This window comes from Odontesthes bonariensis, chromosome 15, assembly GCF_027942865.1.
Source record: "Odontesthes bonariensis isolate fOdoBon6 chromosome 15, fOdoBon6.hap1, whole genome shotgun sequence".
Lineage (NCBI taxonomy): Eukaryota > Metazoa > Chordata > Actinopteri > Atheriniformes > Atherinopsidae > Odontesthes > Odontesthes bonariensis.
Genome location: NC_134520.1, coordinates 34060174 through 34080361, shown reverse-complemented (window position 1 = coordinate 34080361; position 20188 = coordinate 34060174). Strand labels below are relative to the sequence as shown.

The 20188-nt window shown below is 39.8% G+C and overlaps 1 protein-coding gene across 2 annotated transcripts in view; it reads left to right on the top strand.

Moving 5' to 3' along the window:
- Positions 1-2496: 2496 nt before the first annotated feature.
- Positions 2497-20188, top strand: part of apc2 (APC regulator of WNT signaling pathway 2) — a 47471-nt gene continuing 29779 nt past the window's right edge. The window contains exons 1-3 of one of the 2 annotated variants that reach the window (XM_075486042.1): positions 2497-2579; positions 16973-17137; positions 17842-17932. In XM_075486042.1, the coding sequence (XP_075342157.1) occupies positions 16997-17137; positions 17842-17932 (232 nt within the window). In that variant the 5' untranslated portion in view covers positions 2497-2579; positions 16973-16996. Of the gene's footprint in view, positions 2580-9537; positions 9658-16972; positions 17138-17841; positions 17933-20188 lie in introns of those variants that run through there. The other variant, XM_075486041.1, reaches the window with a different exon arrangement.

The window sequence follows — 20188 nt, the reverse complement described above, 5'->3', positions numbered from 1 at the left end:
CACATTTTTTTACTCTCTTTTTCTTGACTTGATCTATTCTCTGTGTTCTTCTGAATCTCCTTCTGGTTTTCCCTCACCGAGTGTCAAACAGAAAGTGAGAATTCTAAGTTGAAGTATTTTGTCTCCCTCTAGTGGCGATGAATGGTCATTACAGACGGAAACAACTCAGAATGAAAAATGAACACTTGAATGAATTTCCACACAGTAACATGACATGACATGCACTGACTTCTTCTTCTGTGGTGGATCTAAAGCCCACACACCACAGCAGCACATTGCATGGGCCACTTTGTCCTCCTGTTAACTCAATCACATAATTTTATTGAAATATATTCTTATATTTTTTAGTTCATTTCCGTTTTTTCCTGCAGGGCTTCATCCTTCATCCAGTGAATCACTGCTGATCTAACTGCTGCTTTTTAAAAGGTTGAGAGTCTTTTATCAGGCTGAATAAAGGAGGGATAGGATGCATAAAATGTTAATACTTTGGTTATTTCTTTGTTGATTATTTCTCCAAATAATGTTTAAAGCTCATAAAAATGTATTGCCAATTAACATCCAGAAAAAAAAATTGAAAAAAGATAAAGTCATTGTAACTTAAAAGGAACAGAGATATTTAATAAACCGAGATTCAGAACTAAACATCTCTGTGAGAGGAGTCAGTTTATGGGATCAAACATTATATTTAAAAAAAAAATGTCCAAACTATTATGATAAAGAAACATGAGCTAAATGGGACACTGAATGTACAGGTGTATGTATTCATGTGCACATGTGACTCTGTGTGCACATGCACTGAAAAAAACAACTCATAAGATTTACTTAAAAAAACCTTTGTAAGTATTTGCACTCAAATGATTTAAGTAATATTTAATGCCGCAATATCAAGTAAATTGTACTCACCATAAAACATAACAGTTTTGAAGATATTAAGTAACATTTACTTAATTACATCTAAGTTTTAAGTTATATTTAGTTAAACAAATTAAGTAAACTTGTTTTTCATAGGCACGAACATCATTTTACTCAAAATTTTAAGTAAATTTATATATCTGTAGTATTTGCTGTTATGAAGTAACTTAGTAGATTTAACGATACACTTTCAGAGTAAAGTTTATGTAGTATTTCTAGGTTTATGTACATACAACTATCAAACATTTAAATTGTATGAGGAAACCTAAGTAAAACTTACTCTTCCCCCATAATTCATGTATTACGTTAATAAAATGTTTAATTTTACTTAAGAAGCTCTAGTTCTTACTGAATCTTAAAAATACAAGGTAGAAATTATTACTTTAATAGAGTTTACTTCACCATAAAGTCACTTTTTTCAGTGTGTGAAAGTTTATATGTTTGTATGGGTTCAGTATGCAGATATGTGTGTAGATGGAGCCATCACCTAAACTTATTTTATGCAACTTTTTGGTTATTGTTGTTGTTCTTTTTCCATTTCTTTTTTGCTTGGGCCCTTATCATAATTTAATCTGTAAAATGATTATTGAAAACGGGGGTAGACAACACAAGTTCGCTTCTTTCTGCCCCCTTTCATTCAGCATTTGCATTATTGTTTCTTTTTTTGTTTTGTTTTGTTTTAAGTTTTGATGAAGGAAATAAACAAATAAACTAAACTAAACTAAACTTGAAAGATGCATTTCATGAGAAGATGCTTCAGTTCCAGCATCATCTCCTCATCCAACACTAGAAAAAATCAAAGTCTTACCAAGTATATTTTTCTAATTTCTTGTCAAAATATCTCATTACATTTAATATAAGACACAACTGCCTAACAAGTACCATTTCAGCCAGATATAGGGACTTGTTTTAATACAATACATCTGGAATATCTTGTTAAGTGAAAAAGTCTTGAAAACAAATTGTTTTGAGTCACATATCATATGAAACAAGCTTTTTTTTTTTTTTTACATTTGAAGAGGTTTTTAAGCTAATTTCAAGATCACTTTTAACTCAAAAGTCCTAAATATCACATCTTATTTCAAGAAATCTTGACAAGCTGATTTTCACTAGTTCCAATGGCAGATTTTTTTGCTTATTTCAAGTAAAAACGTCTTTTATTTGTTGTTTTTCTTACTTATTTTTGGAGGGGCATTTTTTCCAGTGTGATGATGATTCATCTCTAAATCTCGCTTTCATGCAATCACCCACAGTCCGTGACAGCTTCTCTTTAGGCCGCTGTAACCTCGTTTTCTTCTCTTTAGACTCCAGATAATAAAGATAAACGCATTTTCCAGGTTTTGCGTGAGAGTCTGATGATTGATCATGTGATTGATAATTGTGTGGCTTTGATAATCTGTTTGATAATCAAGTCAAAAGCCTTTTATTGTCCTTACATAATGATTACACAACTAAATAAAAATAAAAAAACATCAGAATATCAGGTTATATAAAAAAAATCATCCATGTGAAAGATTTCCTTTAATGTTGACACAAACTGAAGGTTTAGATTTCTCCCCCCTCCCGTCCCCATTATCCCGTGCAGCTGCCCCCTCCTCCCCGGCTCCTCTCATCCATCCTCTCCCTCCTCTTCGGCAGTGATCTTCAGCTCGGCTCGGAGTCATGAGGTAAGGACCGACCGCTCCTTGTTTCCTCGCGTCTTTCTCACATTTTCTGACATTTTTTGCGCTTTTCCATCCGGACCCGATGCCTCCCGGCCCGCATCGGTTCTGCCCGGCTCGGTCCGGCTCGGTTTGGCTCGGTTTTGGCTCGGTTTGCGCTGTGCATATTGATAAAAAACGATGCGAATCAGGACGGGAGGAGGGCAGATTTGTGGCGCAGATTTCAGGTGTAATTCTGCAGGTTTTTTTCCCCCAGTTGTTCATCTTTGATGCGGGTTTTTTTTTTTGGGTGGGGGTGCGCCCTGCTTTCTCTCCTTCATGGAGGCAGAAGGATGGAGGATGGAGGCGCTGATGAATCATAGATGTCGTCACAAAAAAAAAAAAAAGAAGCAACGGCCTAAAGGAGGTCAAATAAATCCAAATAAATGCATTAAAGCATTTTCCTCCCACGGGTCTGATGCAGCAAGCTGCGGATTTAAAGCTGAAAGTCACATTGAGCTCATTGTCATTTGGGTATCCGGCCTCGCGCCGTCTGTCCCAGTCTGTGCTGGTTCCTCTGCTCCATTCTTCATTATTAACAGCTGTTAAATATTCATTGATTGTTTTGACCTTTTATGAACCGTTTGTGTGGTTTTTTTTGCCACCTTGGGTTCTTCATCAGGACGGAAACCTGCTGCAGTCTGAGCAGCAAACGCTCTGTTTTTGTGTGATAAACGTCTTTGATCTCCATGGAAAGCATGGCAGCTTTGGGAGGGCCTTCAGGAAGCTCCCTGCTGGTTAATGTTGCAGGTTATGAATATAAAATGTCTGGATTTGATCTTTAATAGGCTGCAGTCTGTGATACAGAACAGGCAGATTTTTAACGTTGAAAGAAAATTGAATATACTGAAGAAAGGTCTTCATCATGAACTGTCAGGGAAACATTAATCTAAACCCAGAATCTGAGTCAGAACCAGAGTTAGTTCAGTTCTGAGTCTTTCTTAAGGACATCACTTTCAGATCCTGTTCATCTGCTGTAGATAGTTCTTTAGGCCTGACACTTCTTCTTCTGTCCTCCACTTGTCCAGTTTCCTCAAATGTTTTAAGGACACACTGCACACCATGCTGAGATATGCCAAGTTTTCAGCTAACAGCTCTTTGGGAATCACCTTGTTGCTGCAGAAATCCTGTTTTCTGTCTGTCACACTGTGTTATCTTTGCTGTTTTTCACTCATGCAGCTAAAGAAATGGGAACAAATCTTAATTCCAGTCTAAAACCCACAAAGAGCTTCTAGATTATTCATTTCTGGAGGCATAAAACAGTTTAATCATTTCATTTATATTAATCGTTCCATAATTAGTCATTAGATTATATCTTATATTCCTTTTTTAAGCTTTAAATGGAATCTTATTTACTTTTTCTTGATGTTGTATAACATATAATTCTTATTATTGTCTGTTTTTTTTCCTACTTTTCTACTTTTAGACGTGATAACGTTCATTATTTTGGGATTAGGATTTTTTTTAAACTGAACTTCATATATTAATTTGACTCTTTTGGTAACTGAAAACAGTTTTAATGTAAATGTACAAAAAAGTTGAAACTGTGAAGCTGTTTTTCACAGATGCAGCTAAAGAAATGGGAACAAATGATGTGTCTCTGTGACAGGCTGCTGGGAACAAAGTGCCTAAAGATCCAGTTTAAAATGGCTTCTTTGCTAAGTTGGACACAAAACTGGTTCATCCCTTGAGTTAGGAGCCTTTTTCCTGCCTGAATGGTTCACAGCTCAGAGTTAAGTGGTTTAACGAAGAAAAACTGGACTGAAGATGAGGAAAAAGCAGAAAATGTCCAAAGAAAGCTGCAGAACTGTTGATGAGGACACTTTAAAAGATTAGGTGAAAGTCTGGCTGCTTGAAAGGAAACAGAAAGAAATGAAGGCTGCATCCAGACTCTTTCACATCAGCATACAATCAGAAAACAACAGAAACAACAAACAGCAGGAATATAAAACAGATGAGCTTCTGTCAGTTTCACATCGTTTGAATGATGAAATTATGTGAATTTCAGAGTTTCTGAATGAAAAACAAGATTTTGTTCTGAAATTTGTCGCTGCTGGACAGACAAACCGAGAGAGTTTCTGATCTTTATCATCAGAGTTCAGTTTAATCTACAGAATCAGGCAGTTAGGACAGTTCTTTGTTGGCCTGTGGGTTTAGAAATAACAGGGAGGTTCATAAAACTCGTTTCTCATCTTTTGAGCAATGAGACATTTGTTCGGCTTTTCTTTGTGCCTTTTAGCTCAACATCTGCGCAGATAAAGATGTTAACCTTCAAGATGTGTTGATCTTTTGTCTCTGAGTCATCTTTTCAAAGCTGAACTCGTGGTGAGATTATCCAGATTATAAAAAATGTTGATAAAAATGGCGTGAAGATTCCAGGAAGGGCTGAGCTGAAGCTTTGTTGGTGCTGCTGATGGAGGAGCCTGAGTGTGATGGAGGCTGCAGGCAGAGACGGAGGGCGTGGCTGCTTTCAGCTCCTTTTTCTTCATAAACATCATCTGAAGGAGCGCCCTGCTAATAGGATCCCTGCTGCTTTGGTGTTATAGCTGATAAGCATGAAGAGATTCATGAGGGGGCTCCGGGGGGCCCCTCGTCCACATGTCAACGCAGAAATAATTGGAAAGCAAAAACTACAGAAAATCTAAAAACAAAACCAACAAAGAGACACATGTTTGTTTCCGGTGCATCGAAGGGAATCTGGGTCTGAACAGAAGTGAAGTTCTGATGTTTTTTCACTTGGCAGTTAGCGGATCAGGATGCTTTTTAGCCATAAAGCGGCTCAAACTGATCCGTTAAAGGGCCGGTGTGGCTGCAGGTTTGTTTCATTCAATCAACTGAACTGTCTGCACGGCACTGGAAAAAATGCACCTCCAAAAATAAGTAAGAAAAACAACAAATAAAAGACGTTTTTGCTTGAAATAAGCAAATAAATCTGCCAATGGAACTAGTGAAAATTGGCTTGTCAAGATTTCTTGAAATAAGATGTGATATTTGGGACTTTTGAGTTAACAGTGATCTTGAAATTAGCTTAAAAACCTCTTCAAATGTAAAAAAAAAAAGCTTGTTTCATGTGAAATATGACTCAAAACAATTTGTTTTCAAGACTTTTTCATTTAACAAGATATTCCAGATGTATTGTCTTAAAACAAGTCCCTATATCTGGCTGAAATAGTACTTGTTAGGCAGTTGTGTCTTATATTAAGTGTAATGAGATATTTTAACTAGAAATGAGACAAATATACTTGGTAAGACTTAAATTTTTTCCAGTGTGGAGGGCTGTGTTAGAGAACCGCATACTACATACTGCATACTACATACTACATACTCATCGATCAGACAGTATGCAGAGCGTTTACCCACAATGCATTTCGCTCCTGCCCGAGCTGAAATCAGCCGGCCTGAAGCTGATTTCCCTTAAGCTCTAAGCTCTGTAAACTTTAGCAACATTTGAAACATTTTCAGGTGAGAAAGTAGTCGTTTAGATCCCCAACGTGTTGAAAACCTGACAAAATACCGGCTATTTGCAATTTTGTTCCCACGAATTCGGCACTACTAAAGCTAGCCGCAGTGAGCAACGCACTTCCTGTTATTTTCACAAAATAAAATACCCGTTGCCTTTTATCATAGGGAAATCCATTACCATACAATTGGTGCTTTTGTTTTGAAAACAGGAAGTGAACCTACCCTCGTTGTAGCTAGCTTGAAACTGCCGTTTTGACAGGAAATGACGATCGGCGACGTCACGTTACGTTGCATCTTGGGTAGTTTGAGTATGAGTAGTAACCTCATGATGCATACCCAACATTTCAGAGAATCTAGTATGCATCCGGGAACTTCTCGCATACTAACTCAAAAAGTTAGTAGGAGTAGTAGGAGAAGTAGGAGAAGTATGCGGTTTCGAACACAGCCAAGGTCTTAACCAGTTCAGTTGATTGAATGAACCACGTCAGCTGTGCTGCTGCAGGGTTGGAACAGAAACCCGCAGCAGCACCGGCCCTTTCACAGATCAGTTTGAGACCGCTGCTATAAAGCATGACCCCCAAAGTAAAGAGGACCGGCTCCTTCAGTCTTCTCTGTGCAATATACTGACTGCAAGTGCCTGTAAGTGACGTACCTGTGGTTCAGGTATCAGAGGAGCTCGTTAATAAGATCTTAAAGTCCAAGAGTCTCCTGAGCTCTCACTGGAAGTTGAAAATGAGCTCCAAACATACAGACTGTTCAGCAATGGTTAGAAATAATCTTATATGAATGTTATTACCACACAATGCACACTGTCCTGTAGGGGTATTTCCTGCCTTAAGGAGGCTGTGAGGAGTCTGTCTGACTCTCTGTCCTCATTGGTTAACGCAGTATTTTCCCTTCTCCGTGGGTGACTCAGCGAGCTTCGGGGACAGGAAGTTCATACTTACTGAGGTGGAAAAAGGCCGCCGGGAGGCAGAGCCGTTCACTTTACGTAACGCAGAGTTTTCTGAACAACGTGCAGCTGACTGAAATGCACCCGAACATGTGCGAACAGGCTGGGAGGGTCTGCTGCATCGCCTCGGTGTGTCTGAGCTGACCTTCGCCTCTCGTCCTGTGGGCTGCGTGTGACGTCGCAGTTTGCTGCTTTTTGAGCTTTAAAGACTGTTTATTGTGAGGTTGACCTTGATACGACGTGAAGTTAGATAAGAGGGATTTATGACTTCAGAATGATTCAGAACTAACTGATTATCTAATTCTGAATTTTTCCCTTCGCCTTGAAGTTGTGATTTTATGAGCTTGTAGATTTAGTGGGAGGTTGGCAACTGTAACACAGCTTATAGGATGGATATAAGATGGAGGAGCAAGTTATGTTCTTCTCTCCTCCGCCGGACAATGCTGCTCATCCCCACATATTAAAACAGCAGAACTACAGGAAGCAGTTTCCAGAGATGGAGACTCGAGTCACTGTGACTTGGACTCAAGTCGCTGTTTTGATGACTTGTGACTTGACAAAAAATAAAAGACTTGAGACTCGACTCGGACTTGGAAGTTAAAGACTCGGCACTTGACTTGATTTGAGACACGATGACTTGAATGATTTGAGTGTTAAGCATCTAGCATAACTTCCAACTTTGTTCATCGTTTGAAGATCCGTTCTGACCAGTAAGTGCCTGTCAAATTAGCTAATATTATCCTGTTAGCCGAGTCGGTAGTTAGCTAACGTTAGCTTGATATGATACGGGGTGGACAGGTTGGACACATTGGCCAATGATGTTTACTGACAGTTACTTATATCTTTGTGTTTTCACTTTATTAAGATCAGATTCTGCAGGTAAAATTGCAATAATAAGGTGACTTGACTTTGACTTGACCAAGAAAAAATTACTTGGGACTTACTTGAGACTTGAAAGCTAAGACTTGGGACTTACTTGAGACTTGAAAGCTAAGACTTGGGACTTACTTGGGACTTACTTGAGACTTGAAAGCTAAGACTTGGGACTTACTTGAGACTTGAAAGCTAAGACTTGAGACTTACTTGAGACTTGAAAGCTAAGACTTGAGACTTACTTGAGACTTGAAAGCTAAGACTTGGGACTTACTTGAGACTTGAAAGCTAAGACTTGAGACTTACTTGAGACTTGAAAGCTAAGACTTGAGACTTACTTGAGACTTGAAAGCTGAGACTTGAGACTTACTTGAGACCTGAAAGCTAAGACTTGAGACTTACTTGAGACTTGAAAGCTGAGACTTGGGACTTACTTGAGACTTGAAAGTTAAGACTTGAGACTTACTTGAGACTTGAAAGTTAAGACTTGAGACTTGAAAGCTAAGACTTGGGACTTACTTGAGACTTGAGACTTACTTGAGACTTGAAAGCTAAGACTTGAGACTTACTTGAGACCTGAAAGCTAAGACTTGAGACTTACTTGAGACTTGAAAGCTAAGACTTGGGACTTACTTAAGACTTGAAAGCTAAGACTTGAGACTTGAAAGTTAAGACTTGAGACTTACTTGAGACTTGAAAGCTAAGACTTGGGACTTACTTGAGACTTGAGACTTACTTGAGACCTGAAAGCTAAGACTTGGGACTTACTTGAGACTTGAAAGTTAAGACTTGAGACTTGAAAGCTAAGACTTGAGACTTAGTTAAGACTTGAGACTTACTTGAGACTTGAAATCTAAGACTTGATACTTACTTGAGACTTGAAAGTTAAGACTTGAGACTTACTTGAGACTTGAAAGCTAAGACTTGAGACTTACTTGAGACTTCAAAGCTAAGACTTGGGACTTACTTGAGACTTGAAAGCTAAGACTTGGGACTTACTTGAGACTTGAAAGCTAAGACTTGGGACTTACTTGGGACTTACTTGAGACTTGAAAGCTAAGACTTGGGACTTACTTGAGACTTGAAAGCTAAGACTTGGGACTTACTTGACACTTGAAAGCTAAGACTTGAGACTTACTTGAGACTTGAAAGCTAAGACTTGGGACTTACTTGAGACTTGAAAGCTAAGACTTTGGACTTACTTGAGACTTGAAAGCTAAGACTTGAGACTTGAAAGTTAAGACTTGGGACTTACTTGAGACTTGAAAGCTAAGACTTGAGACTTGAAAGTTAAGACTTGGGACTTACTTGAGACTTGAAAGCTAAGACTTGGGACTTACTTGAGACCTGAAAGCTAAGACTTGTTACTTACTTGAGACTTGCACATGTGTGACTTGGTCCCATCTCTGGCAGTTTTTATTTTATCTGCATAGCTCTGTCCCAGTGTGACACCGCCGACATTCGATCAATCATTTCCATTTCCATCTGTTTCATGTTTGCTTTCCATGATTCAGCAGTACATTTCACATTTCATCCTGCTTTCAACAGCAACTTTGGCGACTCATTGTGGAGGATAAAGTGAGGCGGTAAAAGCTTCTTCCATCATTCATCCATCTGCTGCTCCTGCTGCTCCTGCTGCTCCTGCTGCTCCTGCTGCTCCTGCTGGGCCTCCGGTGGATTCATCTCAGACACAATCAGCCCGACAGACTTCTCAACACCCAGCTCGGTCATGAGAGCAAAGAGCTGAAATATTTAAAGGTCAGTCGAAGCTGTGTGAGAAGCGTCCAGTAAAGGCTTCAGCTTTATTTATTACAATTACATGTTGTCAAGATGTTGAGACTTCAAAATTCCCAAAGAGGCATAAAGAAACACATCAGAGACACACAAAAATGTCTCGTATGTATATTTAACGTTGAAATATTTTTTATTACTTTATTATTATTTTTAACTCTGTTTAGATTTGTTGTTTTGTTTAAAGTAAACTTTACATTTTCCTTCTAGTTTATTTCAACTGGGTTTATTGCTGTGTCCCTATAGATCAAACCAACTTTCTCAGCACAGCATTTGTACGTCGGGTCCTTGTGGTTAATGAATATTCTGAGATTAAGATTGTTAGTGGGCTTCATACCACCATCCATAACACCATCCATGGTGCCATGAGTATGATGCTCATCAGGCATTTTCAAGAAAATGAAAATACTGAGCCGCAAAATGTTAGCACCAGCTAGCGGCTAACTAGCGGCAGCTAGCGGTAGCAAGGCAAGGAAAGGCAATTTTTTTTTATAGAGCACAATTCATACACAAGGCAATTCAAAGTGCTTCACAGCTACATAAAATCACAAGAAGGCGATAAAATCATTAATTATGAGCAGACTACAGAGCAGATTAGTAGCAGACTCCATTAGCTCCTGGCTTTAAGTGAAATGCATGATTGTCTATTTTGAACTTGATGAAAATTAGTAAACTATATATATCTTATGAGAATTTTCATCTAAAAATTTGAACAACACTACAAAATGTCTGACTCTTTATCGCGTGAACATGTTAGCTTGACTTTGTCCTTTGTTTTCCCATGTTCCGCGTCACGGCTACTTCCTGTTTTGCTTTTTACACCTGTGTTTAGCTGCCTAATTGCCCTGCTGTGTGTTTCATCAGTTAAATGCCCCCCCTTTTGTTCTCCTCCAGAGAGTTAAAGTTTGTTTCTTTCTGTGTGTGCGGTTGACCTCCGTGCCATGTTTCCCGCCTCTCACTTTTCATGTAAAATGGCTTCCTGGATTGCTCCTTATCTCCCAACATGGTATATGTGCATGAAAAGCGGTGAAATGTCTCTTAACAGTTCTGTGTTTGGGAATCATAACACGGGATCTGCCTCTGGGATCAGAAAAGACTTCCGACTGCTTTTAGTTCTTTGTGATCAACATTTAAAGTGACTAAAAAGCCCTTTTTTTGCTGTGCCTGAGAGATAAAAGATTGAATTGCTAAGATATTACTGAAGTTTTTCTCCTCCATTTGTGTAAAATCATCCAGTTTTGAGTCCTGAATCAGACCGACCCGCTTGTGCATTGTTGGTTTTCATAAATATTTTTTTTTTGCCTGAGGTTGAATTTTGAGGTTTGTAACCTACTTCAAAAAAACATTTTCATGTGTGTGCGAGCAAAGAGCGTCAATCACCCGCTCCACCCCCACATTCTCTCCTCTTCCATCTCTTTTCCCCCCTTGAGACTGTCTGGTTGCCGGGGCAACCGCATCATCTTGGCAGGGAAGTAGAAGAGAAAGAGGAAGGGTAGGAAAATGGCGTCGGTCTCCAAGTCTCCAAGTCTTTCTGCATCCGTGCAGCACCAGACTCCATTCTGAAACCAGCACATTTATCTCTGGCTGCTGCTGCAGACTGAGAGGAGCAATAATGTGACTGAGGATGAACATAACAGTTTTCAGGAGGTTACTGGGAGGCTCGATGCAACCGAATCATCAGTGGTTGAACTGGTTTGAGCTTCACACTGGAAAAAATCAAAGTCTTACCAAGTATATTTGTCTCATTTCTAGTCAAAATATCTCATTACACTTAATATAAGACACAACTGCCTAACAAGCACCATTTCAGCCAGATATAGGGACTTGTTTAAAGACAATACATCTGGAATATCTTGTTAAATGAAAAAGTCTTGAAAACAAATTGTTTTGAGTCACATTTCACATGAAACAAGCTTTCTTTTTTCATTTGAAGAGGTTTTTAAGCTAATTTCAAGATCACTTTCATCTCAAAAGTCCTAAATATCACATCTTATTTCAAGAAATCTTGACAAGCCGATTTTCACTAGTTCCATTGGCAGATTTTTTTGCTTATTTCAAGCAAAAACGTCTTTTATTTGTTGTTTTTCTTATTATTTTTGGAGGGGCATTTTTCCCAGTGTACTCTGAGCTCTGTGACGGTGGTCCGGCTTCAGCTGCGTTGGCCTCAGACTTTGTGACGCATCATTTCTTAGCCGTGTGTGTTATGTTTGTTTTTTTTAGCTGGAGACGCGTCACCAGCTCCAGGATTAATTGTTTCCTTTTGATGCTGCGTTTCTCAGCCTTAGATTTAAACGCTTTCATCTCCTCATATCGGGGTCGGTGGCTTCCATGGCAACTGTACCGTTAACGGGCTCCATAAACGCTCGTTAAGTCTCTCCGTTTGATTCGCTGGGCTCTGTGGAGGCTGCGCATTCCTCTCCTCTACCCACAATGCTTTGCAGCGACTGCGGCAGTGTGTGTGTGTGTGTGTGTGTGTGTGTGTGTCGGAGAGCAGAAAGAGCCATCACTCGTTTTTTAAATGTGTCACCATGGTAATTGGGCAGGGATGTGGGCCCGTTGTCATGGCAACGGGGAACATCAATATATCCCAGGTCTTTGATGGGAACATTAAAGACACACACACACACACACACACACACACACACCAGCTGAGGTCTGCAGTCTCAGGGGAACTTCAAACACACATTCAGACTTCTATTCTTGTGAGGACATGCACACATTACCATATATATGAGGAGAACAGATATCAGAGTAAGTCACTCTTAAAGGCGTCTCTGTGAAGCTCTGTGATGATCCGCTGGGAAGTTGTGGAGTCAGACAGATAGATAGATGGATGGATGGATAGATAGATAGATAGATAGATAGATAGATAGATAGATGGATGGATGGATGGATGGATGGATGGATGGATGGATGGATGGATGGATGGATGGATGGATGGATGGATGGATGGATGGATGGATGAAAGAAATGGGCTCCATGGAAGGGTGGCTGTCAGGAAGCCGTTCTTAAGGAAGGGAAACAGGGAGAAAAGGCTGAGCTGTGCCAAAGGACACAAGAAGTGGACCATCTGCTTTCTGGTGTTCCTCATGGCTCCAGTTCAGGAACATGTGAGATCTCTCAGGGGCCGTGTGGAGTCCCAATGATGGATGGATGAAGCAGTTTTTAGTTTATCACAGCATTGATTAGCAGCAGGTCCTTTCAGGGTAGAATTGATTCCTTTCAGCTGCTCGTCGGTTTCATAACCGCTCTTTGATTTTCTCCTCAGTTTAAAGCCCCCGGTGCATTCTGAGGCAGATGATGAAGGTTTGATTGCATCAACTGTGCTTCGATTGAGTTACCAGCTGATGAAAATGTGTCCAGAGTTGTGCCTCATCATGTGGGAGTGTGTTCCAGTACATTTTATGGAACGTGTGGAACACAAATAAACACAGCTCAGTGATCAAATGATGGCAGCCCCCACACTGAGCACAGCAGGAACTCTGCACTGCCGTGTCCTGCAGAAAGAATGGAGCTGCAGTGGATGAAGGCTCTGTTGGTGCTGGAGTTCCACTTTTAATGCAAAGCACAGTCTCAGGGGTTCCCGATGCTGGAACCGCAATGATTTATAAATGTGTGACAACAAAATGATTCAGATACACGACCGGAAATTTATTGCAAAGAAACAGAAAGGACAAGAAATAGATTTTAAATCAACTGCAGATATTCAGTAACAGAGATGCAGAACAACTAGAGAGAGATGTGCTTTATTGATCGGCCAGGAAAATTGTTCTGTCACAGCAGCAAGCAATAAAGAAAAGAGAAAATAATAGAACTACAGATGGTCCCAAGATCTGAAAGTTATGAGGATGGCAGTGTAATAACATTTACATATAGCTATTAAAAGCTTTGTGTGTCGTGTTGAGTTCATCTATTGCACAGGGGTGAGAAAATAACCAGAGTAAAACAGAAAAATCACCTCAGAGACCCAAGATAACCATAAAGGATAAGCAAAGACACGAAGAAAGGGTCAGAAAAAAACAAAAGAACGCAAAAAAAAAGGACACATTTCCAAGAAATGAATCAGAATCAGAAAAGTTTTTATCGCCAAGTAATTTTTACATCATGAGGAATTTGGCCTGGTCTGTTTGGTGCCATAAGAACAAAAAATATAATAATAATAGAAAAAAATAATTAAATTAAAAATGGCAAAGAAAGTCCTTTCATAGACACAAAACAGCCAGAATAAGAATAAAGAAATATCCCAAAGATGCAGAAACGACGGAGTAGAGACGCAACAAAACAACAGAATCAGAACATGTGGCAGCATGTCGATAAAAACCGGAGACACAAAGAGATAAAACGACAACGAGAAGAAGCAGAAGTCCCAGTTCTAAACAAAACCGCAGGAGAACGAGAGGCAAAATATGATAATAAGTTACAGAAAATGACTCCAAAACATCCACCGAGAGCCTCAAAAGCAGAACCCATCACAAAGAGACCCTAATTATGTACAAACAAGCCTTAATTCACTCTAACGATGCTCCTGCTTTCACTGACTTCCCTCAGATGGATGGATTGGAGCCGACTGGCTGGTTAAATTCACAGAATACAAACACGAGTTTACAGAAATATCAGATCACTCGCTGAACCGGAGGGACTGAGTCCGGAGAGATCTGTCGTTCCTCCCTGACCTGCAGCCCCGTCCTCCTTCCCACAATCCCCCGGGAGGAGGAGCCCGAAGAGGGGGGGGGGGGCGTTAGCTGCACTGACAGCAGATCTGCTGAGCACAGCAGAAATCTGACCGCAGGGACAGAAACTCATCAGAAAACTAACGGGAAGCAGATTCACCGCGGGGTTGTTGTCGTGTTTACAGCCGCAAACAAACAAACAGACAAACTAACAAACAAACGACAGCGCCTGCCTTTGCAGCTTCTGACCCTTCGTCTGAAGGTCACACGCTGGCTGAGTCCCGTGAGCAGAATTAAGGAGCAAACTGAGCATGTGCAGCTCTGACCCCTAAACCAACGACCTCACCTCCTCAGGCCTTCAGCCGGAGCTGCATCCCTCTATATCATATGAGTCAGACTCAAGGCCTGCAAGATTATTTTATATAATCAATTATTATTATTATTATTACAGCGCTGATAACACACAAACTGCAGATCCCATAATGCAGTGCTTCAGTTGCCCTGCCTCACTTTCCCTGTTGCCAAGTAATGTTGAACCAAGTCGGCGCAGCGGTGTTCCCAAACGCACACTTTGCTGATAAACTGAGCTTTGGTGACTTTGAAGCACAGAAAAAGAATTTCCAGCTGCTTCATAACTTCATTTTTTCCGGGTTTTTTTGCAGGATATTTCTAACTTAATATAATTTATTATAATATTATATAATTTATGTAATTTAATAATTTTGTCAGGATATTTCTTTATGGAGAGCAAAATATTTGAATATAGTTATTTAAAGTTGAAATTTATTTATTCTGGAATAATATTCCTGTCTGTTTTATTCATATTTATGTTAAAAAAACATTTATTTTCAGTGTGTTGTTCGTCCTGTTCGGACCTAAAGTGTGCTGTGAGTTTGACTCCCCTGCTCTATATGTTGCTTTCTTTGTATGTTCCTGCGTGTGCGCATGCAGTTTTTCATCTATTCTGTCCGACGATTCTCAGAAGAAGAACAGCTCAAAAATCATGCACCCTAAACCTAAAGCCACCCTCTTCCTTTAGCTGCTTCTTTCTACCTCTCATTCTGAACTCTAACACACTGTGTCACATGACCCCAAACAAGTGGACGTATCATGTAAAAATGATGAATAAATGTCTTTATATACATATACCCTGCAGAACTTTGCCTTTAGTGTCAGTTTGTGTGTCGCAGCTGATCTCAGAAAGCACAAAACCTTCATCAGCCTGGAGTTCTACAGAGTTTGAACTGACAAGAACTGGCTTTTGGAGAACATAAATGAGCTTTTATTTGGAAAACAGTTTGACAGGAAAGTGGGCAGAGGCCTCGGTGATCTTCAGCCTCTGTTCGTGGGGAACTCAGCTGATCTACCCGGTACCCTGAATTTTGGTTTTTATGAATCCAAAGATAAGAAAACGTTCCAAGAATGTTGCACAGAGACCAGAGGTCCGTTTCACGAAGCAGGTTTAGTGAAAACTCTGAGTTTATTAACCCTGAAATGAGGGAAACTCTGAGTTTTCCGTTTCAAAAAGGGAGGTAACTCAAACCCGAGAAAGAGGGGTAACTGTATGCCAAAGAGAGGTAACTCTCTTTGGGCCACCACCCGTTTTACGGGCATCTGCCTTCTCTCTGTTGGCTCAGTAGAAGTCTGTGTTAGTTTAAATAGGCTTAATTATTTAACAGAACATGATATAGATGAAAAGACATAGTTTATGTGTGTGAAAACAGCATTATGTTGGGGATAAAACAACTGCACAGTGAAATAGCCACTTAATATTTATTTTACAGTGTAAAACATGATCAAAATGAGGTACCTCCATGCCGAGGTCTCACCTGTTTGAACAATGTTTTTATATTTCATCTTAAACTGATGCAGAGTGCGCTTCTCCCCTGCGGGATTGCACCTAAATTAAATAAATGAATGGGCTACCATTCAAGCAGTTTATAAATATTATATGTAATATTATTGTGAATGCAAAGGACTACATTTAAACGTACACTTTTGCTGCTGCAGCGGTGTTGCACTTATTTCTAAAAACGTATTAAAGCTCTCCGTATGAGCGCATTAAGATTTCCAATTCGAGGTTGGTGAAAAACGTAGCCCCTCCTCTTCCCCGTTGCCATGGTGACTCATCGAATCGGGGCTCCATTGATGCTGGCTTTTTAAAGTTGTGGCGCACATGCTTTTAACGTTTTTTTTTTATTTTTTATTCTTTTTTTTTAATGATTTTATTGCCTTCTTGTGATTTTATGTAGCTGTAAAGCACTTTGAATTACCTTGTGTACGAATTGTGCTCTATAAATGAAATTGCCTTGCCTTGCCTTGCTAAACTCAAGGTGAAACGACTCAGAGTTGACTAAACTCACTCAAATCAGCGTTTCTGCAACCGAAAAACTCAGAGTTTTCTATATCAGAGTAGATCAACTCAGAGTTTGTTGAACCTGCTTTATGAAACCGACCCCAGGACAATTACACCTCCAACAGTCTGTGACAGCAGGAACACAGCCAGCCGGTCTGTGTTGAATATGAACCCTCCGCCTCCACTTCAGCGCTGCTTTTGTTCTCATTTTGCTTGTCTTTATTAAATTGCCTCCTCCTGTGTGTTTGTTCTCCAGCAGGTGGCGCTGTAAAGTGTGAAGATGGCTAACGCCCTGGCTTCCTACGACCACCTGGCCCATCAGGTGGAGGCGCTCCGGAAGGAGAACTCCCACCTGAGGAGGGAGCTGGAGGACAACTCCAACCACCTGTCCAAACTGGAGACGGAGACGTTCGGCATGAAGGTCCGTGTGGAGGCGCACTACTTCCTCGTTTTTGGTTATTTTGAATTAAGATGTTGTTTACCGATCTTATAAGGTCAAAAATAAATTTTCAAGCTCACGTTTATTGTAACCAGAGGTGGGTAAAGTAGCCAAAAATATGACTCAAGTAAAAGTAAAAAGTATAGAGATTTAAAACTACTCCTAGAAGTGTAATGTTTTCAAAAACATACTCAAGTAAATGTAACTCGTTACTACCCACCTCTGATTATAATTAACACACAAATGCTTCTGAACTAGTATTTAAGAATCTTACTTTTCACCCCTGAAAGCATCAAACCTTCAACGTTCACTCAAATCAGCTTCCCCGGCAGCAAAAATAGTCAATAAAAAGCCCTAAGAGACTCAAAGCCTCCTGGGCGTAAATCCCATCATCTGTTGGCACATAAACACACACATGTGCACACACACATGCAAACACAGAGTCACGTGTCCAGATGCTGAACAGCTGGATTATCTGGCTGAGCTCAGAATCAGGACAGAACAGGCTCACATGCAGCTGCAGTCAACATCTGCACAGAATACAGAACGCCCCCCACCCCCCTGCAGCAGGTGAGGCTGCAGGACCAACAGCTTTTTTAGTTTGCTGCTTCTTCGGTTTGTCTGAAGGGGGGAAACCAAACTTAACTTAACCAGAGGCTAACCGGGGTTTTTCTTCTGGGATGCAGGAGGTGCTGAAGCAGCTGCAGAGCAAACTGGAGCAGGAGGCGGGAACCCTGGCCTCGTCAGGGAGGAGCGACGTGCTGCATCAACTCAAAGGTCAGCTTCTGTTTGACTGTTTTAATGCTCAGTGTGGCGCGTTATCTGTTCTGATATGTTTGAGCTGCTGTTTGATGGTGTATTTTGGCCCTTCCTGCAGAGTTTTAACTGCCAACAGGCTATTTTCAAATCAAATCAAATCAAATTTATTCATATAGCACATTTCATGTACAAACAATTCAAAGTGCTTTACATAAAATAAAAGCATTGCAGCAGGGAGTGGAAGAAGCATTAAAAATACATAAAAGAATATAAAGAGAAACAAATAAAATCATTCAAATGAATTTAAAAACAAGCAACGGTCAAGATAAGTTAAGTTTATCACTAAGACACTGGCTGTGTTCGAAACCGCATACTACATACTACATACTCCTCGATCAGACAGTATGCAGAGCGTTTACCCACAATGCATCTCGCTCATGCCCGAGCCGAAATCAGCCGGCCTGAAGCTGATTTCTCTTAAGCTGAGTGTTTTTGTTAGGTTTTGCAAAGAGAATCTGAGACTTTTTGACACGTCGGCAGACAGTTTTTTAGTCATTTGTCTTACGTTGTTGTTGTTGTTGTTGTTGTTGTTGTTGTTGTTGTTGTTGTTGTTGTTGTCATGCCTCTGGAACACATAAATACATCCACCCTGAATCTCTTCATCTGAGAACCCAAAACTCTGCCCTAAATGACTGTGACCCTCCTCCACAGTCTGTCCCAGCTGATTCTGCGGGATGCTGAGTGGTTTTCAGCATCCACTGGGACCAGTTGTCAACGATTCAATTAGCTAACCCGATTGGCTGCAGCAGGCGGAGCCTCATTAGGAACCGATTAATGCCAATGAGATTATCTGGACCAGAATCTAATAGAGTAAAGCTGAGATTAAAAGCAGCAGCTTTGTTCTTTTTGACAGCACAGGGACACAAATCGAATGAATCAAACAGAAATTTGTTTCGTGCAACATGTTTAAAAGCAGCTAAAATCAGCTGAAACGAGACGAAGATCTGCTGTTTTATTTCTCATTTGGGATAATGTAGAGCTACATGTTGGATTTTAAAGGTGACTGAAAATACCATGAGGTCCAGGTAAATACTGATGAATGCTTTATGGAAACATATCTGTACATTTTTACAGTATGTCCTTCATCAAACTATCTTTTAACGAGATTCTCGACTATTTTGTATCAGGCTGCTTGTTATAGATTGTTATAGATAGAATGACAATATGTAGCGCGATAGCATGCAATATTATACCCAGAAGTGATCTAACGGGACGTTTTGAAGACGCTGAAAACACAGCAAATTGTTTTAAACTGGAAACTTTTCCCCATAACATGCCACAAACAAAACTTTCTGAGGAAGTTCAGCATGCTGGTGGTGAAAAAATGAAATTAATGAAAGTAAATCACTGCAGTGGAAAACAAAACAAGGAAAAACCTTAAAGGCGTCCATAAGAATCAATAAATGGACTGAACAGGTAGATAAAAATGATAATCCATCCTGCACTGATTTGTTGGGATGTTGGGTTTTACCTCGATGGGGTCTGAACCTCTGAGACTGGAAGAGTTTTTGCTCTTTGGTCGATAGTTTCCTTTGTTTCAGTCTGCCACAGACCCAGCTGACCTAACCCTAACCGAGCTTAAAGGTGTTTAACTTTAATAAAAATGACTAAACTAAACTAGTGTTCAGAGTATGGAGCGATTTTCAGTTTTGCTCGGAGACATTTTGAGGCACAGGTCACAGGACAGGATGTTTTTATGGGGCATTTTTAAGTGCTAATGGCTGTTTCACGTTCTAGTGTCAAACACCTAAAAGTGCACCAAAGTCTAATTAGGCTATTAAAAACTAAAGGCTAAAACTGGGAAAACACAGGGGCATTATGGCTGAAATTATTCTAATAAAAGTTTGTTTTTTGTACCTACAAATTAAAAAAAGAGAGAAAATATTCAACCATATGAAGTGCTACAAGATAAAAAGATTAAATTATATTTAAGAAAAGATCTTCTTAATCCACCTAAATCAAATCATATTTATTTGTAGCACATTTCATGTACAAACAATTCAAAGTGCTTCACATAAAATAAAAGCATTGCAGCAGGGAGTGGAAAAAGCATTAAAAATACATAAAAGAATATAAAGAGAAACAAATAAAATAATTTAAGTGAATTTAAAAACAAGCAACAGTCCAGATAAGTTCAAAGATATTGTGCAGATTTCATGCATAGACACAAGAGAACAGAAATGTTTTTAACCTGGATTTAAAAATGTCTCCATT